The sequence below is a fragment of the Lemur catta genome, chromosome 6 (genome assembly GCF_020740605.2).
Source record: "Lemur catta isolate mLemCat1 chromosome 6, mLemCat1.pri, whole genome shotgun sequence".
NCBI classification, from domain to species: Eukaryota; Metazoa; Chordata; class Mammalia; order Primates; family Lemuridae; genus Lemur; species Lemur catta.
In genome coordinates, this window is record NC_059133.1 from 91,299,725 (window position 1) to 91,323,693 (window position 23,969).

Below are 23,969 nucleotides of genomic sequence, written 5' to 3' on the forward strand. Positions count from 1 at the left end.
AAGGAATGATAAATGCTTAATTGATCGTAGGAAGCCGCTGAAGAATATTAATCAGAATAACTATGGTCAAATCTATAGTTTAAACCCTTCTTTTATGCATTTCTGATGGAAGTGTAAATCAGTACAACTACTCTGGAAAAACGTTTGCCATAATATCCTAAAGCTGAACATTCACATACCCTCTAACCCAGGAATTTCACAAGAGAAACTCCTGCCATGTACAACAGGAGGCACGTATAGGAACATTCACAGCAGCATAGTAATCAAAGCCTAAAAACAACCCAAACGGCCACGAACAGAAGATGAATAAACTGCATAATGTAGAAATTAAAATTAAGCCGAGTGCAGTGGCTCAAGCCTGTAATCTTGGCTATCAGGAGACGGAGGTCAGAAGATGGCTTGAGCCTGGGAATTTGAGGCTATAGTGAGCTATGATCACACCACTGCAATCCAGCCTAGGGGCCAGAGCAAAACCCTGCCTCTTTTTCAGTAAAAAAAAAAAAAATTTTTTTTAATTAAAATTAATAAACTACAGCCAGGCACAGTGGCTCATGCCTGCAATCCTATATTCTCAGGAGGCTGAGGTGGGAGGATCACTTGAGGCCAGGAGTTCAAGACCAGCCTGAGCAACAGCAAGAACCCATCTCTACAAAAAATAAAAAAAGAAAACAACTAGCTGGGTGTGGTGGTATGCCACTCAGGGAGACTTGAGGCAAGAGGATTACTTGAGCCCAAGGGTTCAAGGTTGCAGTGAACTATGATCGCACCACTGTACTCCAGCCTGGGTGACAGGGTGAGACCTAGTCTTAAAAAAAAAAAAAAAATTAATAAATTCCAATGACTACAACAAAACAAAGGAATCTTGACAATATGTTACTAAAAAGGCATCCCCAGATTACATACAGCACGAGTACCTTATAAATTCAAATACAAATAAAATATATATATGATATCTCCAATTTGCTTCAAAATAATCCATGGGCAGAGGGGAAGGGCATGAATATGCTGGTCATGTGTTGATAATTTTTGAAGCTGCATGGTGGGTACCTAGGAATTCATATTTTTTTCTGTTTTTATATATGTTTAAATTTTCCATAATAAAAAGTACTTTTTAGAAATATATAGAGATGCAATAAAACTAAATAAAAAGGGACTCAAGGAAAGCAGGAACCTAGAAAACAGAATGATCATTACCATGGGTAAGGGCAGGCAATAGATGAACTAGTGATTTCTTATTACATTATTAAAAATTACTGAATAAATAAAAGTAGGCCATACAGACCAATGATGAAAGAGTGTCATGAGCCAAGGATTATAGTTTATCAAATTCTATGTACCAGAAATACAATTAAAAATGTTAGTGGTAGTCAGGCAAAGTGGCTCATGCCTATTGTCCCAGCACTTTGGGCAGCTGAGGCAGGAGAATTACTTGAGGCCAGGAGTTCAAGACCAGCCTGGGCAACACAGCAAGACACTGTCTCTACAAAAAATAAAATAATTAGCCAGGTATGCTGGCATGCGTCTGTAGTCCCAGCTACTTGGGAGGCCTGAACCCAGGAGGCTGAGGTTGCAGTGAGCTAAGATTGCACCACTGCCTCCAGCCTGGGTGACAGAGCAAGATCCTGTCTCTCAAAAAGAAAAAAAAAAAATACACACACACACACACACACACACACACACACAGCATATATATATGCAGTAACATATATTTCCTTATTGTCAAAAAAATTAGGATTTCAGTAACAACATTTATTTCCTTATTTTTAAAAAAGGTTATCCTGATAGTAATGTGGAAGAAATAAGATCAAATAAGACTGAAGTCAAGAGACCACTTAGAAAACCAGTACAGTAATCCAGGTGAAAATAATAAAAACCTGAATTCAGGCTGTAGCAGTAAAGAAGAGAAAGTGATAATAGTCACTAAAAGATATTTATAAGAATCATCAGGACTGGATGATGGGGCACATATTATTATCTGGTAATTATATAGTTTTTCCAATCAGCTTCCTTTCCATAATGGCTATTTCAAACTTTCCCACTCTTCCTATACCTCAGAACTGCCTTCTCTTTCTTCTCTCACTCTTCACGTCTGCAGAGAAAATAAAGACCATTATATGAGCCTTACTTTATCAGTTCCACCACCAAATCTATATTTACCCGCATATGCATCCATCACTTCCCCCTTCTCTCCCGCTTATCCTCCTTCCTATCAAAGGGCAACCCATCCTTCTCTAAGCTCTGAATCCCATCTCTTCCTGGCTTCTCAAGAAGCTTACAGTATCAATTGTCTCCTGTCCTTCAACCTCTCTTTCTCTCTGTTAGAACCACACATTCCCCTCCCCCAACTCTGCCCTCCTTTCCTGTCACTGCTAAACTCTTTTCTTTTTTTTTTTTTGAGACAGAGTCTAGCTCTGTTGCCCGAGCTAGAGTGCTGTGGCATCAGCCTAGCTCACAGCAACCTCAAATTCCTGGGCTCAAGCGATCCTCCTGCCTCAGCCTCCCGAGTAGCTGGGACTACAGGCATGCCCGGCTAATTTTTTCTATATATTTTTAGCTGTCCAGCTAACTTCTTTCTATTTTTAGTGGAGATGGGGGTCCCACTCTTGCTTAGGCTGGTCTCAAACTCCTGACCTCGAGTGATCCTCCCGCCTCGGCCTCCCAGAGTGCTAGGATTACAGGCCTGAGCCACCGTGCCCCGCCTCTAAATAATTGTTTACAGTCACTGCGTTCATTCCCACTATACACTCATTCTTCAGACTCATGCTATTTTAGATTCACTGCCCCCAACTCCACTGAAACAGCTCTTCCTCCATATTAATAAATCCATCCTCCTTTCCTTCTCTACTACATTCGATGGAGATAAGTACTCCTCCCTCCACACACACCCACCCCCACACCCCCACACATACATCTTTTAACATTGTGTTCCCTTGTCTTCATGACACTACACAGTTCAGATTTTCCCATCTCTGTTGCTCTTTCCCACTCCCCTTTGTCAGCCCATCACCCTCTAACCAACCATGAACTGTGTTTCCATGGGCTCGTCCTAATCCTCAGAACCCCGAATCAAACACTCTTCTCTTCAATCCATACCTTCTCCCTAAGCAGTTTTAAACATTCCTTTGACTGCAATTATCATCTATATGCCTACTACTCTCAAGTGTTTATCTCCAACCCAGACCTCTCCTCAGAGCTTAAAGACCACATCCATAGAACTGCTGTCTCAGTATCTCGAGAATGGCTCACAAGCACTTCTAAGTCTGCATGTCCAAAACTGAACTTCACTGTAAATCCACTTCTCCCGTGTTCTTCATCTCATAAACAGCACCACCAGCCACTCCACTGCTCTATCAGATCTCATGTGGCATCTCCCTCAATCCCCCCATCCACTGAATCAGTTCACCTTCTTCAATGATTCTTCTAAGTTATCCTCAAATCTATGCACTTCTGGACAGAAATCCAAACACCATCTTTCCCCTAAGCTATAATAAACTGTTATAACACTGTTATTCCCCCCCATAGGCACACTCACACCATTCTCATTTAGTCTCCATAGAAGAGTCAACATGGCCTTTAAAGAAAACAAAAAACACTCAAATCTCTCCATGCCACTTCCATGTTTAAAATCCTTCTATAGCTTCCCATTGCTCTTCACATAAAGCCCAAAATCCTAAACACAGCCCCCAAGGCCCTGCAAGATGAGGTTCCTCCTGTCTAGCCCACTTTGCCAAACTCCAGGAATACAAACCTTTTAAAGGCTCAAACAAATCACACTCCTTCCCTCCTCAGAGCCTCTGGACATGTTCTCCTGCCTTCAACACTCTTTCACATCCTCACCTGGCTAACTTCTACAGGCCCTAGTTTAAATGTCCCCTCCTTGACTTCTACCCCTCATCCCAAAGCTAAATTAGGTCCCTTTCTATGTTCTCAGAGCACTCTGTACTTTCTAATGAAGCAATCATTTCACCATTCAGGTGACTATTTGTTTAATGTCTGGTGTTTCAATGGTCTACGATCTCCACAAAGAGTGATTATGACTTTTTTGGGCATACAAGGCAAACGAATGTTTGATACATTAATAATAACAGTTAACACTCTTAAACACTCATTATGTCCAGGTACTGTTCAATCAGTTACACATATCAACTCATTCAGTCCTCACAACACATCCTGAGGTAAGTATATTATAGTATCTATGTTATAGATGAAAAGACTATAACAGAAAGATGTTGGGTCATTTGCCCAAGGTCATACAGTAAGTAGTGGAGCTGGAATCTGACCCAAACATCAGATGCATATTTTTAACCACTACTCTTTGTCCCTCTACATACTGCTGTTCAAATATCTGATGAATGAGGATGGATAATTGAAAGAACTGAATATGGAAACAGGACCAACCTTATCCTTGGCTCCCGCTGCTTTTACTACAGTCTAAGACAAAAGTCCTACCTTACCACTGTGAGATGACCCCAGGAGTCTCTTAGCAGGCCCCCTAACTTCTCTTCTCCAGGCACATGTTACTACATGATTCTTTCTTAAGTACCTTCCTTATCCTGTTAATCTGCTGTTCAATAGCCAGCAATGCTCCTTGCTACCTATGAAGCTAACTACAACCTCCTATACTTGGCTTTTAGGATCCCTAGCATCTTCTTCTACCATCAGGCCTGTTGTCTCCACTTTATTCACCCCCTCATCCCCAACTCCCACCACACATGCTCATTTTTAAATATATAAACTATGCCCTTACATTGCTATTCTCTCCGTAGTTTTCTTCTCATTGTAAATAATGCAACCAACTCTTCTCTGAACTCGTGTCACTCATTTAGTTGGCACTTCTGTTCTCTAAGCTCTTTGAAGACTAGATTCACATTTCTTTTTTAATACTTCAAAATTCCTCGATATCTGCAGGGAACTGGTTCCAGGGCTCCCAGATACCAAAATCTGCAGATGTTCAAGTCCTTTATATAAAATGGCATAGTATTTGCATATAACCTACACATATAGCACATCCTCCAGTATACTTTAAATCATCTTTAAAGCATTTATAATACCTAATACAATGTAAGATGCTAAGTAAATAGTTGTTATACAGCTTTTTTGTTTTTTGGTTTTTTTTAAGACAAGGTCTTGCTCTGTCGCCCTGGGTAGAGTGCAGTGGTATCATCACAGCTCACTGCAACCTCAAACTCCTGGGCTCAAGTGATCTTCCTTGCCTCAGCCTCCATGCCTGGCTAATTTTTCTATTTTTTATAGAGACAGGGTCTCACTATGTTGCCCAGGCTGGTCTTAAACTCCTGGCCTCAATCATTCCTCCTGCCTCAGCCTCCTGAGTAGTTGCAACTACAGGCATGCACCACCATGCTCGGCTTGCATTATTCTTTATTGTTGTAGTTTTATTTTTTAATGGTTTCTTTTTTCAGATATTTTTGATCTGTGGTTGGTTGAACCCAAAGAGGCAGCAACCACAGCATATGAGGGCCAACTGTATATACCTGAGCACATCAATGGAAGACCTCAATATTTACTAGATAACTGATAAACTAAGAGGATGAAATAATTATCATAAGATCCTAGGTTACAGCCTATCCATAAGAAGCTAAATACTCAGGCTCAAAAATATATGTATTTTGGGAATGTGTCATGGGAGTAAAGATGAGGAAGACTTTTTCTGGGAAAAACAGTGAATAGGAACAGAAGACTGAAAGTTGAGAACTACAGTAACTCACGAGCAGAAGGAACCAAACATTCCTCCAGCAACTCAGCCAAGTCAGCTTCATATCTAACTAACAGAAGAATTCCCTCAACCACCCTTATCTTCAGAAGACAGTACTATGAGAATTAAGACTTCCTAAATAGGTCAGGTGCGGTGGCTCACAGCTGTAATTCTAGCACTCTATAAGGCCGAGATGGGAGGATCGCTCAAGGTCAGGAGTTTGAGACCAGCCTGAGCAAGAGCAAGACCCTGTCTCTACTGAAAATAGAAAAGAAATTAGCCGGACAACTAAAAATATATAGAAAAAATTAGCAAGGCATAGTGACACATGCCTGTAGTCAGCTACCTGGGAGGCTGAGGCAGGAGGATTGCTTGAGCCCAGGAGTTTGAGGTTGCTGTGAGCTAGGCTGACTCCATGGCACTCTAGCCCAGGCAACAGAGTAAGACTCTGTCTCACAAAAAAAAAAAAAAAAGACTTCCTAAATAAAATAGCCTCAGAGGACTAGAAGGATGTCAGGAAATTTCCCCTGCATTGATAATAAGACTTCCCAGATCCATAGGGCTATTTTCAGGCAAATCTACTTGCCTTTCTCACTCAGATTAACTCAAAAGCTGTAAGAGATTCACATTCTATATGAATAAGGAAGGAAAAAATAAAACACACAAAAAATAAGAATTCTGAAAAGTGGTAACAGGGCAGAAGGGTGCGCCCTGGTCCATGGTCACTCTTTCATCCTCCCCAGTGCCCATCCACAGGTAAAGTGGTTGCCACTGACCTGATCTGCATCTGCATGAACTCCAGGAGACTGTGCAGATGGTACCTCCTGCTGGACTGCAGCCACTGCCCCATTGGGCATCAGGATGAGCTGGGAGGCTAGAGGCACATTCCGGCCCAGGGTTCGGTTTACCTGCAATATGTTTCCCAGCTGTGGCTGGCAAGGAGAGGAGGAAGAGGAAGAGGAAAGAGGACAAGAGGAAAAAAAGAGACAGAAGAAATGGAAGGGAAGGACCACAAGACAAAATAAACAGAAGATATTAAACAGCCAAGCCCTGCCCCTTTCCACACCAACCCAGGAGCCTCTCATTCTCCATATGCGATGAATCATCCAGAAGAAAACCTAGAATGTGTAGAAAACTACAGACTGACAACGAAGAGTCAAACATCAAAGAAGTTGAGAAAATGAGGATTTTAGAACAAGTATTTATATATAGTAAGTAGGTAGGCTGTGAGATAACACTTGGAATTTGTGTACTAGAGCCACAGGTTTAAAGGTTAGACTGTATCTAACACTAATTTAGTCTAATGCTAAGGCAAATACTTTCTAGCTTAGAATATCAACGTAATCTGCAGGCTAATACTGAACATCACTTCTAGGGTAAGTAAGGCATGGACAGCAGATCAGCTTGTCTCAAAACATATGAGTAACCATGGTTAAATAAAACAGCTTTCACTCCAGTGCTTGCCAGGGACAGACAATTATGACCCCAGACAATGGTGACTGTGTCTGTGGCTTACCCGTAGATACATCTGGGCCTGGGACTGGTTGAGGGGCGGGGAGGTGGTGTTCCCCAGTAGCACAGATTGGGTCAGGGTGGTGGCACTGGGAGAGCTCACACTCTGGGATCGGCTGATGAGCTGGGCAGCTGACGTGGTAGCCAGATTGATCTGTGTGGTATAGAAAGGAACCAGGACTAAGGAACCAGGACTAAGGAGAGATAAAAGGAAATGTATATGACTGACAAATTCAGAGTAATACAGTCAAGAACAGAATATCTCACTTTCATGGAGTCAGGGGGATATGAATAATAACTTCCTATCCAAAACTGTCATCCTAGCTACTTTGAGGTGTTACCAAAATAAATAAATAAATAAATAAATAAATAAATAAATAAATAAATAAATAAATAAAAGTCCCTAACCACCAGTGTTAACAGTTAAGAAGGCAAAAGAACAAAATGCAACAGATTTTACTTCTCATTAAAGGGTCCAGAGACGAGTCCCTTTTCTTTATTATCTCCTCTTTTTCCCCAGGATTTCCTTCCTCCTTTCTTAGGCTTGCTCCTTAAAGATTCCTATATAGATCCATGTTGGTTACTCTCCCTTTTACTACTGTTCTCCACATAAGAGCAGTAAATATCCACTGAAGGCTCAATAAACACTCTCAGATCAGGGGCACAAAGTGGTTTACCCTAGGGACAAAGACCCAGGCAGAGGAGCCTCTCAGCGGGAGAGGCAGTACTCACTGAGGCCTGGGTGGTGGTGGTCTGCTGCTGGCTGGTGCTGGTGTTTGGGGAGCTGGCCTGCCGACTGGCAGCAATTGTGGCCTGTTAAAGGGGAAGGGAAACAAGAAATAGCATAGACAATGAAGGAAAAAGCTCTCTGTCTTCCAGTAATAAATCATAGGCAAAAAACATATACAGATTTCAGGTTAAGAACAAATTCTGCTCTTGAATAAGGAAAAGTATATTCACTATCCCACATAACCCTCCACTTAGATAGGCAACCTGTCCTCCTGCTCCCACTTTCTTTTAGATGGAGTAAGAACCTTTGGTCAGGTGACAACACGAGTCAAAGATAAGTCTAGACCGGAGCTATCCAATACAAATATAATGTGAGCTACATATATAATTTTCTACTATGTACATTTTTAAAAAATAAACAGGAAACGTTAACTTCCATAATTTATTTTATTTAACTCAATATATCTAAAATATCATCATTTCAACATGTAATTTATATTAAAAAGTCACTGAGATGTTTTATATTCTTTCTTTTGTACTAAGTCTTCAAACTCTAAAATCTTACAGCACATCTCAAATTGGACTAGCCATATTTCAAGCATTCAATAGCTACATGTGGCTAGTGGCTACCATATTGGACAGCATAAATCTAGAACATGGCCATTCTACCTCTAAAAGGTGATTTTCTCAGTTCTTACTGCAACCCCAGGAACTAAGATGCATTCATTTCCACAGGATAGGAGGCAGAGAAGACTCTGTCTCCACTTTGGCTTAGTGCAGAATGCAGTATGCTAAAGTCTCTCCTACCTACCTGTAGTGCCCGTCCCCTCCCTCTCAGGCCAGCTGACTGCTGACCTCTCACCTGCTGGACAGCAGCCAGGCTATGCAGCTGGGCATTACTGAGCTGCTGCTGGAGCATGAACTGGTGGAAATACTGAGCCGCATTGGGCTGCCGCTGCAGTGCCTGCAGAGCCTAGGAAGGCAGAGACAGAATAAAACATTTAGAATGGATCACTCTTAATTCCTATTCTATGCAAATCACTGTATTCCTGTGGAAGGGAGCCATGAGAAAGAGAGAAACTAAGGGAGATAGGAGATCGGACTAAATTATCAACATCAGATTAGTCCACTTTTATATTACAACCAGTAAGTCTATATAATCCGCTAAAAATTAGAAGAAGCAATTACAGTCATGGGCCACACGACTTTTTAGTCAATAACAGACTGCATATTCCACAGTGGTTGGAGCAATAGGCTACACTACACAGCCTAGGTGTGTAGTAGGCTACACCATCTAGGTTTGTGTAAACACACTCTATGATATTTGCATAATGACAAAATCACCTAATGACAGATTTCTCAGAACACATTCACATATCCACATCATTTTTTTTTTTTTGAGACAGAATCTTGCTCTGTTGCCTGGGTACAGTGCCATGGCGTCAGCTTAGCTCACAGCAACCTCAAACTCCTGGGCTCAAGGGATCCTCCTGCCTCAACCTCCTGAGTAGCTCCAACTAAATGTGTGTGCCCCCACGTCCAGCTAATTTTTTTTTTTAGTTGCCTGGCTAATTTCTTTCTATTTTTAGTAGAGACAGGGTCTCACTCTTGCTGAGGCAGGTGTCAAACTCCTGAGCTCAAGCCATCTTCCCGCCTCGGCCTCCCACAGTGCTAGGATTACAGGTGTGAGCCACCATGCCCAGCCCAGCCCATATCCCCATCATTGAGCAATGCATGACTGTAATTCAATGGCCTATTCATGTATTCAAAGAAAAGTAAAGCAGCCCAATTCACATGAACTCTTATTTCTTAAAGTGGGACCTGGAAATACATGACATAGCAAAGACAAGACAGGCTGAAAATAAATGAGATATTGAGAAATGTAAAGAAAATGAAAGACTGTATTCTAGGTAATAGACCCCTAAGGGGTTGAAAATAATAGAAAAATAGAGTAAACAGTAGCTTCTAAAAGATTCTATCAGGTAAAATTTACAACTAATTGGCATTTTCAAATATCTACAGCATAATGCTAATAGATGTTTATAAAAATGATACTGGTTGTTCAGTTTTAGTGTTAATGGGACTTTAATAATTAGAACTATTCTTAACATATGCATAGATATTATAGGAACAAAAATATTTTATTCAGTAAAAGATTATTTCTCACACAGAATTAAAAAGACATAGAACTTGCTATTTGTTTAAAAATAAATCTCTAAAGAGGTCCATGATACTTCCATTACTCAAGGTGATTTACAAGAAATGCTGAAGATTAAGAACCTGACAGTCCATGAAGAAAAATGGTTGGTTAGAATCTGGCTAAAAGGACCAAGTATTATTTTAAAAAATCCTTAGGTGAAAGACTTTCATTCTCAGTTTGCTTGCCCAAACCTTTTTAAGAGTCTCAGAACTGGAAGGAACCTTAGTCATCACCTAATCCAACTCTCCCCAATTTGCTAGAAAGAAACTACGGACAATTATCTTCCCAGCGTCTTTGCCTACCCCAAGCCAATACTCACAGATCATGGCCCCTCAGAGTTGAGCCTCACCTGTACTGCTTGTCGTTCATACAGTGACATTTGAGCTATCTGGGGCCGAGAGCTGCCACCTGAGCTGGAACTCCCATTAGTGGAGTTGGAGTTCTGCTCACTCTCAGTCTCCATGATGGCGGTCCAGGGTTCCCAAGGCTGGTGCTCTGACTCAAGACCTAGATGGAAGCAGTAAAGAATTAAAATTTATACCTTGATCCCAAACTGTTACTTCATGTTATTATTCAAGACCACACCTAAATCCATAAGTTATCTTAAGAAGCTTTTTCTTCTTCCATAGCCATGATATCTCTGATCTTAAAACTCCCAAATCTGTAATACACTCTTACAACTGTATCTGCCCCGCACTACTATCCTTTGAAGGTATGCATCGTCTCAAAATATGTAATCTTTACGTATTCCCTCGTGGCTATCATTAGATAAAATGGCCAGAATGTAAGACAGCACCTTACAATACTAAAACCACCTTACATTCTCACCGTATTTCATGACAATTTAAAATCTTCCCACTTAAAATTTGTGGTTATCTCACTTTTGTCTCCATCTGCATCACTGTCATCTTAACAATGGTCATCATTTATTGTACTATCCCTTACAGGGCTATATGGTAAATACTATTATCCCATTTTACAACTGTGGAAATCAGGTTTTCAGAGGTTAAAGAAGTTGCCCTGGTAAGTATTAAATCTTTACACTACCACATGCTTCCTCTTCAAACCAAAAAAGGTCTATGATTAAGGCAGTGTCACTCAGTACCAATACTCACTATCATCATTTTATGGAAGACCACCTAAGATACAGATATGTTAAGTGGGTCATGGAAGGTCATAAAACTAGGAGGCAGAAGAGCTAGCCTTACAGCCATACAGCCCAAATAGCTGCCTGCTTCCAACTCAGGCTACTAGTAATAACACCTCAGGCATGTCACTTTCCCTCCTTATATCTCAGTTTCCCCACTGGAAAAGAAGGCTTCACACTGAATGGAATGTATCACTTTAACAAATGACTCCCAGGTACTGACACACATTAAATATACAACAATGAAAATCTTCAAGAAAGTAAGATTCAACTTTTTACTTATTTAAGTGTTAGAATTTACCCTCTGGAGACTACACTAAAATTTGCAAAAAGATACATATGCAAACACTGCTAAGAACCAAAGCAAGGAGACAGGAGATGACAAGCAAGAAGAACTATTCTTTCAAAGCAGCACCAAATGACAATAAGGTTTTTTAGTCATTCTTATCTTTTTTTCTTTTGTTAAACCTACATACTGTATTGTCTAGTTTTAAGGCTCTGGGCCACTAGAAATATCAGGTCACCAAAACATTATTTGATTTAGGAATGTAAACATCAAACCAGAACTTCTGCTAAGAGCTGTCAATAGTTTTATTAGGGTCAGTGGATTCATCTTAGGGATTGCATCCAAAACAAAAAAGCATAGTAAATAAAATCAAACTGCTTGGCCTTGGGAATAAAGTTAAGGAGCTTTCTCACTATTTCATGCCCAGTATCATCTGATCACATCATTACCCTCCCCCCAAACTCTTTGATTTCATTTAGGATAGCAAATGTCACTCTAAACATGGACATAAACCAAAAAGTACATAGGAAAAATCATATCAGCTTCAACTCTAGTCTACCTTCTCCCCACATCTTTTGCCAAAATATCAAAGCACTAAACAGATACAGACCCATGAATCCTCATTATCAGCATGTGAAGAAAAAAAGTGGGTAAGGATTAGAGGCAGCACGGCATAGTTGTATAGAATACTGGACTTAGTTCACTGGACTCAGAGACATGACACTCCTTTACTAGCTATAGAGGGGACAATAATTCCCACTTTCATATGTGAAAATGCTTACAAACTATATAACCCCTCGTATTCCCAAAAATGGAAGTCTTATTAACACTTTTTTTCAGATTGTGAAATAAAGACAGAGATGCAAAGGGACTAACTTAAAATGTTTCGATAAAATCAGGGGAAATTGTCACCAAAACCAGGATTCCTAGATCCATGGTACATACATCTATTCATTTATGATCAATGTTGTGACTGCAAGATCAAATACAAAAAATGAAGACAAACAGTTTGGGAGGCACAATGAATTGAAATTTTCAGAATTAAACTGGAAGAGAGAAGCAGATCCACAGAGGTCCCCAGAGCAGCTAAGCCATGGTCATCCTGAAATGTAGCATCTGGGTGTGTAGGGGTTGGAATGGGTTGGGTTGGCACACAGACCTACGGAAGGGAGCTAGAAAGAAATACTGAGGTGGACCTGGTACTGGGCCTAGTGGGTCAAGAGTTGGAGGAAATCAGTATCCCTAAGCATAAAACTGTCTCCTAGACAGGATAGGGCACAGAAAGGGGGGCGGGAGAAGGGGGTGGTTCAGGGAAGACTGTTCCAAAGAAATGGAAGTAATCTGGACAATAAGGACTGTAGACGCCCAGGGGTTCTTGTTCTATGTAGAACCCTGATAAAAATGATGTTCCAAAGAGACATCAGATACACCGGGGGAAGGGAGGTGGCTATAGTGGCGAACTGACCCAAGTGAGCAGGGAAATGTGCATACCGATAGCAGGGAGACAGGCAGAAGTCAAGGAATTGGAGGCTGAGGAACCCAGCGGACCATGAAAAGCCGGGCGATAACTACACGGCATGCTCGGAGGGAAGGACCAAAGTCAGAGAAGGAAAAATGAATGAGAAAATGAGCAGTCAGAGGCAACCAGGGTGACGGACAGACAGCACTAGCACAGCGAAATGAACAGCGAGAAGACCGGGGCAGGCAGAGCCGAAGGACCGCAGAGCTCGGCGCGGAGGTAGGCAGGGAAAGCCACTGGGGGAGGTACCTGGGCGTCACACAGGCGGAGGTGGCTGAAGAAACATCCCCGCGCAGCCAAGCCCCCAGAGGTCCTGCCCCTCCCCAGCCCTCGGTCGCCCGGTTACCTTCGCGCCTGGCTCGGCACCCAAGTCCTCCCCGGGGGCGTCCGCCTCATGCGCCGGGGTCCCCAGTCGCCAGGCTGGGCGGGGGGCTCGCTCGGCCTCCGCGGCGGGCTCCCCGCGCCTCCTCCCCTTCCTGGAGGGGCGGGGGCGCCGAGGGCGGGGTGGGAGGCGCCCGGCGCGGCCGCGGCTCCCCGCCCCTCCCGCCGCTCCGGGTGCGGGCCCGGCCGCGGCTCAGCCTGGCCTCCGGGGCTCGCTCTGGGCCTGTCACTTCCTGCCCGGCCGAGAGGGTGGGGGCGGCGGGCCGGGGGCTGCGGGCCGGGCCGGAGGAGGGGGCCGGTGGGGAGGTGCTTCCGGGGCAGCCGGACCCCTCCCCCGTCCCTCCCCCTCCCCTCGGCGCCCTCCTCCCCCGCCCGCGCGGCCCTCGTTTCCTGCCGGCGCCCGTTGCCATGGCGACGCTGCTCCCGGGCCTCCGCGCTCCAGGCCCCGGGGTTTTTTCCTCTCTCGCTCTCTTTCTCCTCTTTTTTTCCACCTTCTCGCTCTCCGAGTTCTGCTTGCGGGTTGGAGGGACGAAACTAAGAAAGTGCTGGCCCCTAGTGGGGAACTCACCTCTCAGAGAGGAGAGGGAGATGGGAGAAGGGAGGGAAGTGACGTGAAAAGGGAGAGAAGAAGGTATTTTCTGGAGCTTCTGGGAATGAGGGGTAGAAAGAAAGGATCAAGGACCAACAGGCAGAGAGGGAGAAAGAGCAAAGCAGCCGCCCTGGTGAAACGACAGACTGGAAAAGGAAATAAAGCAAAGGAAAGGAAAGAAAAACTTTGAGATTGAGAGAAAGGAGACAGAATGTTGATTGTTTAATCCCTCAACTCCAAAAGGAGGGAAAGATTGCTGCAGAAACAGTGAACCCATTAGGAGTTGACACTCATTTTAAAAGTAGCGACCTAATATAACTTACTTCGAATAACATTTAAGTCTGTAATTCCAGGGGGTTTGTGTACTTGCGTGTTTTTAGATTTAAATATACGTGTAAAATAGAATGACAAAAACACGGGAAAAGGCAGGCATATAAAGAGATGCAGAACAATGGGGCTGTATCGGGGACCACTAAACATTTGATGGGGGAGCCTTTGTCACTGTATTTAGGATATCCATTTATCCGGTTTTAATTAGTCTCTCAGTCTTTCAACATTCAACAAATATTTATAGAGCACCTACTATGTGCCAGCAACTGTTTCGGAAACTTGGATTACATTAATGCACAAAACAAAGATAACTGCCCTCTTTAACCTTTACAGAAGGGGCTGGGAGATGCCTTGTGGATTAACTAGGATTGATGGTTTTTTCTGTTACTATCATAGTCTTTTCCTAACCTCTGTTCTAGCCAGTTTTTTGTCTGTCAATCCGCTCTTCATTCTTCCTTTAAAGCCCCATGCATAATAGACGTGTTCTCTTTGTTTATAAATTAGATCCATTTAGATTTACATTGAGAGAGGAGTGTCTGGATCCCAAACTCTTCATCTGTGGTAGCCAGATTAAAATTAGAGAAAAATCTCTGCCAGGCTTCTAGAAACCAGTCAGACAAGTATGTGGAGGAAGAAACCAGAGGGCAGCCAAAGGGCTGCAAAAGCAAAGACATGAGATGTGAGGAGGTGAAAGGGTATGTTGCCAGGCCATGGATGACAGGCATTGGCTGAGGATGAATTGAAAAGATTCTGGCAGGGAGAACTAGCGGTAAAAACCAGGTAAAGCATTAGTTGCTTAATTCAAACCTAGATTTTTGGAAGTCAGGAAGTTTAAAGCTTTCTTACAGAGGCTTAGAAATGGATATTGAGCTCACTTGGATATTGAGCTGAATTTCCTAGCACCAATGAAAAGCATGTATAGATAATTTTCAGATTATACAACATTCAGGCCAAGAAATACTATGCATGTGCTTCCGTGTGTTCCATGGGAGAATTACCACTAAGAGTCTAAAGAAAGCCTATAGTTTAAAGCTTTCTTGCAGAGGCTTAGAAGTGGATATTGAGCTGAAATGGATATTGAGTTGAATTTCCTAGCACCAATGAAAAAGCATATATAGAATTATTGCTGAGTATCTAAAGAAAGCCTATAATCTATTCCAAGAATAAGGAATCCAAATACCAGAGGGTATGAGCTCATTTTTTCCAAAAACCTATGAAACTAGTGTACCCAGGGGGTACACAACCATTTCACATTTCAGCCCTGTTAGAAATAGAACAAAATCATTGTTCCTGCATATAGTTACATTCCACTGCTAAAGATTTTTTTGTACTTACTGGGTCCCTGGCTGCTACATCTACTACATTATGTTAAGGGATAAGATAGTGATGAATAATTTTTTTGAGTGCCTGATATAAATTTAGCCTGGGAATAATCTATCACAGAGCATGCTATATTGATTATGGGCCAGTAGTTTAATTTTCATATGTGAAGTATATGCCTTTTTTTCTCAGTACTCCTTTCAAGTGCATTTCTCTCCATGACAGACTGGTATTCCAGGGTTGTAGGTCAAAGCAATTTGCACCCAAAAAAATTTAAAATAAAAAAGAAATGTATCAACAGCAACGTGAAGTTATAGGAAAACTCCATACGTAAGAAAATCATTTTCATAGACTAAATCAGCTGGAGAAGAGGCCCTGAAGAGTTTTAGCTCTCAGTCTAAACAGCAAAACAATTTGCATTCCCTAGAGAAAACCCGGCTGACTTTTTTTTTTTGAATTTTTGCTAAACTTTCTCTTTTTCATTTAATGATTCTGTTGGAATGAGTCTTTTCTTTTTCAAACCAAATAGTTCTTCTGACTGAAGGCTAGATAATGTCTTTACTCTGCATAACACTGAAGACCATTAGCCTAAACAGGTGAAAAGGAAGTGCATTTAATCTGTTGTGTAAAAATCGAAGCCCTCCTGCAAATTTACCTGAATAAGGAAAGATCAGGCTTTGAAAGAAAACCAACTATTTGGCAACAACTAAAGCAAATAGAATAGAAGGTAAGCTAATATTTTTCACATCAACTGAACTCTGAATAAGCATACTTCAAGCTTCTCCTCTAAATCCAGCATTGTACAATAAATTATGAAAGAAGAGAGATGGCCCTTATCCTAGAGGCATTAGTATCATTGGAACGTGTCTATCTACAAGTAATCAAGTAAGAATGTGTGACCACATTTTTATGCAAATATGCATAGGATGAAGTAGGGAAAAGAGGAGATCGTAACCTTTATTCTAACTACCACCAACTGTGGCTGTGAACCAGCATACTCATCCACCCCCATCTCGCTACAATTCTATATGCCACTTTAAGATCTAGTTGGGTGAAAATGAAATGAGGATTAAGAGAATTTATAGACTCTTAGATATTTAAAGCAAAAAAGAACTTTATAACTATCTAAGCCCCTCAGTTTTCATTGGAGAAAATTGAAGCCTGGAAGATAATGTAGAAAAAGGAGATTTCATAATCCCTGACAAATAGAAGATGTCCAATAAATATTAGTTAACTGAATTAATTTCCTGTTTTCTTGCCCTCTCAAATGAAAAGAATATGGAATTAAAAGATATGAAAATACCTCTTATCCTTCATTACTAATAACCACTATAGATTCTTTCTTTAAAGCAGAAGTTTAAAATTAACATATTGATTGGTTCAGCCCAATATTCCATCCATCGTTGCCCTCAGAAGATACAGATACAATCCTATATCCTTAAGTAGCATAAGACTGACAGTAACATAGGCTTCATCAGTTTAGACAGTTACTGTTGTAATGAGGGCAAGACATGTACCTTCCCGCAGCTTTGGTTTTCTTTCAGTACAGTGGGAATAACACCTGGTAGTTGTTGGAAGTAAATGAGATGTTTATAAAGTACTTCGTACAGTACCTGACACATAGCACAAGCTATTATTTGTTTCTTTAGTAACCAAATATATTTTTGTCATCACCAATGTATTCAAACCACTCTCTATGATTTATTCAGTTTATATTGCAATTTTATTTACTCACAATTTAGTTAATGAGTTTATGCATTAATTGATATAGTTAATGAATTTACTCTTATTTTATATGAAAAGAGTATTCCCTTTCTTGTGTACTATACTATTTCAGGATTTAAGGAGCAATCAATGTTGAGACCAAGCACTAGATTTATAACCCCTGGGGTTATGTGCCCTAGGCCAAGAGAGAGCCAAGCACCTGGGAGGAAGTCTAAAGGGAAAACCAATTCAAAATATACTTAGAGCCTCTGCTCATGGCTTCACATACATTATTGCATTCAACTCTCTCAGTAACCTTTTCTGCTAGCTATTTTTAATCCTTAATTTACAGATGAGAAAATTAAAGCTCAGAAAGATTAGGTAAATTGCTCAAGGTTCATAGGGGTAATAAGTAATGGAGTCAGAATTTAAATTCAGATCTAACTTCAAAGCTCATAACGACATCACATCCTTCACAGTGTGAAAATAGAGTAGTGCAAAAGATCTATTTAAAATGCTTTGCACACACATAAATGTTTGCACAAAGAAGCTTGGCATTTGGCGTTGTAAATATCTGCAATGGAAAGCCCACTCTGCCTTTGTTAACTAGAGAAATAACTCTAATTATCAGTCCACAAAGATACTGGGGAGATGTCCCAGCAAAAAATAAAGAGAGATGTATACATTATTTCCTTAAATTCCCATTTTCTCTTCTTGCCAACTTGTAAATTGTGGTTGGTAAGCAGAATAATGGCCCGCAAAGATTGCTCATCTATGAAACCTGTGAATATGTTGTGCTACTACATGGCAAAGGGAAATTAAAGTTGCAACTGGAATTAAGGTTACATAGATTATATGCAAATTCTACACCATTTCATATGAGGGACTTCAGCATCCTCAGATTTGGGTGTCTGTGGGGGAAAGAGGAGGCTAAAACCAATGCCCTGCAGATACCAACGGACTACTGTATGCTTTTTTACACAAAGAATGTTAAATGGTGGCGATGTAACAAGACAAAGGGGCTTGATCTATGGGCAGTAAACTGTGAGACAGTGACTAGGAAATATAGCGGGGAAAACTAATGGAAGTTAAGGGTTATTGTAGTAAGTTTGTTTGTGTAGGTCCATACCAGTGTCAGTTGCCACTCTGTGGTGATAAGAATGCTCTTCTCTTACTGGTACACTGTTTTCTTGGGAAATTTTGTGACTTGCTTTTAGGTAGAAAGGGTGAGTTAGAAAGCCCTTCCTGTGTCTGTTGTTTCTCAAGTACCTTCAGTTCAAAATAATATTCCAAAGCAGCACATTTGAGGGAGGCAAGTTCTGAACCCCTTCATTTACCAGTTGCCAACTACACTACTCCTTTGTTTGCCAGCACCAGGGGGATTCATCGTATCCCAAGCTTGGACTAATCAATATGTAAGTGCTCAGGACTGACTTTGAGTGGCAGCATTTTAGTTCTGTAAAAACAAAACAATATTAAAGTATAATTTGCAAAAAGTAGAACAATAACTCTCATGCAGATATAAAGTGAATACATGTCAGAGATTTTATACAACTTATTAATTAATGAAAGAATCAGTCAGATATCAAAATCAGTTCAAAGTGCATTTGAGAAGCGTGAGTGTTTACAGGCACTTTTATAAAACAATGTTAGAGTAAGAATGCTGGGTTGGATACAAAACTGGTTGATGTCCTGCAAGACCATGAACCATAACCTTCAGGAGTGTCTTTTCCACCACCAGATAGGAACTGTTTGCATCTGTCAATTAATCTCTGCCTCTTCTGAGTTGTGAAGCAATAGGATATCAATCAAAGGCAATGCTGAACTGAAAGAATACCTAGTAACATCTTCCTTCTATTTCTAACTTTCAGATAATTTTCTTTACAACCATAAATCTGACGAAAGAAACTGTTAGAGTTGGCAGTCAGAGAGAATAGATCTCCCCGTCAGAGTCCGCTGCCTAAGTTCTCTTTCTTGACTACACTCTGCAGATGGCAGAGCATCAGCACCTTCAGCAAACCTGCTCCTCTCTCAGACTTCCCTATCTTAGAAAATGGCATCCCAGTTGCCTCGGCAAAAAGCTTTGGAGCCATCCTTGACTCTTCCTCTAGATCACACCCTACATCTAATTCATCCATTCATTCAATATTCAACAAAAATGCTTTGAGGGCCTACTATAAGGCAGTCCCTTCTGAGGCCGGGTGCAGTGAGTGGCTCACACCTGTAATCCTAGCACTTTGGGAGGCTGAGGTGAGAGGAATGAGGCCAGGAGTTTGAGGCCAGCCTGGGCAACATACCAAGACCCTGTCTCCACAAAATAATAATATAAATAATAAAAAGACCATCACTTTTTTTCTGTCATGGATGTCCCTCAGATAAAACAGACAAAAATTGTTACTCTCACGCAGCTAGCATTGTAGTAGGAAAGAAAACAATAAGCAAGTGAGATCTAAAGGATGTTAGATGATGACAAGTGCAATGGAAAAAAATTCTTAATGGAAAGGTGTTGGGAGATATGGGGTTAAAATTTAAATAGGGTGGTCAAAGAAGACTTCACAGAGAAAGTGGCATTTACAAAGAGATCCAGAGAGAACAAAAGATCCATGTATAGATCTGCTCCAGGCAGAGGGTCATGTGCCCAGTGTGTTAGGACAGCAGGCACAGTGTGGCTGGCCAGAGTGAGGCGGGAGGAGAGGAGTTGGAGATGAGGTCAGAGTTGTAACAAAGTATGGGAATGCCAGGGGAAGGGAGGACAGAGGAAGCAGAGAGCAAATAACAATTATAAAAACTGACTTTGGCTTGGTTGGGGCTCAGAAGATGGTACTGCAAAATGTTGTGCATTGCCATGCTCAGTACTTTGAACTAAAGGAGATAAAGGCTGCAGAACCAAAGTCTCTCTGACCTTCTCCTGCCCTCCTTCCTGTCTCTCGCCTCTCTTTCTACCCCGAAGTGAGTCATGAAAACCAGAATTCCTATTCTCCAAGGGCAGATCATAGAAACTAGAATTCCTGTTCCCCAAAGCAAGCCATAAAACTTAGAAAGGGCACTCTCTGGGTTCTCCCTTGAAGACCGTCATTCCAGGGGGACCCTGCCCCAGTCCCAGGAGGAAGGAATGCCACACAGAGAGGTCAGACGGATCTGAACAGACAGGCCTCGAGGGATTCCTCCCGGGTCTGTTACCATTAGATCACACTCACCAATCACACTTCTACATGGCTGTCCGTTCTTCATCGAACTCAAGCATAAAAACAGACCGTTTTGTGTTGAATCTTTTGGTCTTCATTTCTGAAGCTTCCTGTGTCATGTAAAACTTTAAGTAAATTTGTTGTGCTTTTCTCTTGTTAGCCTTTTTGTCTTTTATGATAGGAGTGTCAGCTGTGACCTTTGTGGTGGGTGAGGAAAGGTATCACACCTTTCTGCCCCTACAGCCTTTATTCTGACTGAGGACTACTGGAAGGACTTGAGTAGAGGAATAATGTGATTTGACTGACATTTTAAGAGGATCACGCTGGCTGCTATGTTAAGAACAGACATGAGAGACAATGGTTGAAGCAAATAGATCGGTTAGGAGGCTATTGCAATAGACCAGAACGGTAACAATAGAAGTGGTGAGAAGTAGTCAGATACTGGATAAATTCTGAAGCTAGCTCCAGCAGGATTTACTAACATAATGGATGGAGAATGTAAGAAAAAGAGAGAAAACAAAGGTGCTTCGGCCGGGCGCGGTGGCTCACACCTGTAATCCTAGCACTCTGGGAGGCCAAGGTGGGCGGATCCCTTGAGTTTAGGAGTTCCAGACCAGCCTTAGCAAGAGTGAGGCCCCATCTGTACTCAAAATAGAAAGAAATTATATGGACAGCTGAAAATATATACAGAAAAATTAGCCGGGCCTGGTGGTGCATCTCTGTAGTCCCAGCTACTTGGGAGGCTGAGGCAGGAGGATTGCTTGAGCCCAGGAGTTTGAGGTTGCTGTGAGCTAGGCTGATGCCACGGCATTCACTCTAGCCCAGGCAACAGACTGGGACTCTGTCTCAAAAAAAAAAAAAAGCAAAAAAAAAAGGTGCCTCCAAAGTTTGGGGCCTAAGAATAGACCTTGGAGACTGTTGTATATGAGGATATCTAGAGCTGCCGTTTTCTTTTTATGACTCATCTCCACCCTATGCAAGGTGTGGCTTCTGTAGCCTAATCAATGGCTTGGGAGTCCTGTTCAGAGTAATTACTGTACTAAGTGTCTCAAACGTGGTCTGGTTTTTTAACTTTGAATGTATCACTCATAAAACCTGAATATTCCTATACATGAATATAGAATTATTTGTACAAACAATACACAGTAGAGTTAATAAATATTTCCCATGACTTAATTATTTATTTTGTCCAAGGTATTGTGCTAGGCATTATGGACATACTACGATGAACAAAAATATTCATTCCCCTCAAGGAATTTCATATAATTAGGAAAACAAAGTCAGGAATATGTATTGTTTGAGTCTAGTGTTGTGGTTAAGAGTATGAACTCTGAGATCTGGGTTTGGATCCTGAGTCTGCTGCTTACTAGCTCCGCCATGTGGGAGTGAGGGAGAAACTTCTTTCCCCCGCAAAAGTTCACTGAAAGATCAACTCACAATTAGGGCAGATTAATAAGAGAAAGAGGTTTATATGCCATGTGCATAGGGAGAATCACAGGGTGATTGCCCAATATGCCAATGAGGTCCAGAAATTTTTCTATCCTCCTTTTAGAGGGCAGGGAGAGATGAGGAATATAGGTCATTCTGTTTAGGGGAAATAAATGGTTACTAGGGAGAATGAATGGATGAGGGAAACATTGACTTGTAAATTAATCTTACAGGAATTATGTTTAAAATGATTTGGGCCAGGTCTGGTTGCATTCTTGATCTTCTTTCCTGCAATGTATTTAGATAACAGGGATGGGGAAGGAAGTCAATTTTTCTTTTGATGCATCCAGTCTGGTCTTGCAGATAGAGGGAAAGCCCCTTCTAAGGGCCTGTTGTTCTCTAAAGGCCTTTCATTCAAAATACTCTTTACACCAAAGAGTCACATTTTGGGGTAAAATTTCCTGAGCTCCTTCAGCTGCTTACATAATCTTGGGCATGTAACATAACCTCTGTGAGTATCATTTTCCTTATCTGTAAAATGAGAGCAATGATACCAATCTTTCAGTGTTGTGAAAATTAAGTGAGTAATGTATACAATTCACTTAGCCCATTAATTTTTCCTGGTACGCTTTCAATAACTATTCATTGTTATTATTATTAATAAACAACTGGGCCGGGCGCGGTGGCTCACGCCTGTAATCCTAGCACTCTGGGAGGCCGAGGCGGGTGGATTGTTTGAACTCAGGAGTTCGAGACCAGCCTGAGCAAGAGCGAGACCCTGTCTCTACTAAAAATAGACAAGAAACTATACAGACAGCTAAAAACATATACATAGAGAAAAAATTAGCCAGGCATGGTGGCACATGCCTGTAGTCCCAGCTACTCAGGAGGCTGAGGCAGAAGGATTGCTCGAGCCCAGGAGTTTGAGGTTGCTGTGAGCTAGGCTGATGCCACGGCACTCTGGCCTGGGCAACAGAGTGAGACTCTGTCTCAAATAAATAAATAAATAAATAAATAAATAAATAAACAACTAGTGTGTAAGGCAGATTGTGATAAGGATTTTATAAGAAAGTTATACCTACTCATGGGTTCCTGTGTTCCCATCTGGTCTCCAAAAGAGTCGCCCTCTCTATGAAAAAGTGAAAAATAATATAAGGAGTAGGGTTTGGGGAACTCTTGGCCAGGCACGATGGCTCACACCTGTAATCCTAGCACTCTGGGAGGCTGAGATGGGTGGATCGCTCGAGGTCAGGAGTTCGAGACCAGCCTGAGCAAGAGCAAGACCCCGTCTCTACTAAAAATAAAAAGAAATTATTTGGACAACTAAAAATATATATAGAAAAAATTAGCCGGGCTTCATGGCACATGCCTGTAGTCTCAGCTATTCGGGAGGCTGAGGCAGGAGGATTGCCTCAGCCCAGGAGTTTGAGGTTGCTGTGAGCTAGGCTGATGCCACGGCACTCTAGCCCGGGCAACAGAGCCAGACTCTGTCTCAAAAAAAAAAAAAAAAGAATCTTATCTCTTAACACTAAATGAGCCAAATGACAACCTCAACGGTCATTTGCATTAATTAACTATGCTAGAGGATTTTTACTTGTTATTCATTTAATCTTTACATTGATCCTGAAGAGTCATGATTACAGTGTCTGCTTTAGATTTGGGGGTTGTTGATGAGCCTGTGCTTAAGTCTACCATCTGATCTGCCTTCCTGGAAGGCCTTAGAGAGGAGCCAGATCCAGAGAGGAACAACTGTGAGTAAGTAGCACATTCCCAATTTACTGGTCCACCTTCCCCCTTGGTATCCATGGCCTAAATCATGTCAGTGGTCTCTTAGGATGCAAGCTCCTAAGACTGCTTGTGCAAAAACTTGACCAGCACCTTCCATGTGAACTGTTGGTTAAATTCATGAAACTTCCCCTGGCTTCT

At 41.6% G+C, this 23,969-nt stretch overlaps 1 protein-coding gene and 1 long non-coding RNA gene across 5 annotated transcripts in view; one reads left to right on the plus strand and one right to left on the minus strand.

Annotated features, from left to right (window-relative positions):
• Positions 1-14,066, minus strand: part of PHC1 (polyhomeotic homolog 1) — a 26,272-nt gene extending 12,206 nt beyond the window's left edge. For 2 of the 4 annotated variants that reach the window (XM_045554377.1, XM_045554374.1), the window contains exons 1-6: positions 13,453-13,536; positions 10,504-10,661; positions 8,817-8,927; positions 7,958-8,038; positions 7,230-7,379; positions 6,490-6,645 (exon numbers count right to left, since the gene is read on the minus strand). In XM_045554377.1, the coding sequence (XP_045410333.1) occupies positions 6,490-6,645; positions 7,230-7,379; positions 7,958-8,038; positions 8,817-8,927; positions 10,504-10,617 (612 nt within the window). In that variant the 5' untranslated portion in view covers positions 10,618-10,661; positions 13,453-13,536. Of the gene's footprint in view, positions 1-6,489; positions 6,646-7,229; positions 7,380-7,957; positions 8,039-8,816; positions 8,928-10,503; positions 10,662-13,452; positions 13,537-14,055 lie in introns of those variants that run through there. The other 2 variants (XM_045554375.1, XM_045554376.1) reach the window with 2 other exon arrangements.
• LOC123640040 overlaps positions 13,307-23,969 on the plus strand; it is a 15,535-nt gene continuing 4,872 nt past the window's right edge. Inside the window, exon 1 of the long non-coding RNA XR_006735854.1 lies at positions 13,307-13,325. This is a non-coding gene — a long non-coding RNA (uncharacterized LOC123640040). The remainder of the gene's footprint in view (positions 13,326-23,969) is intronic.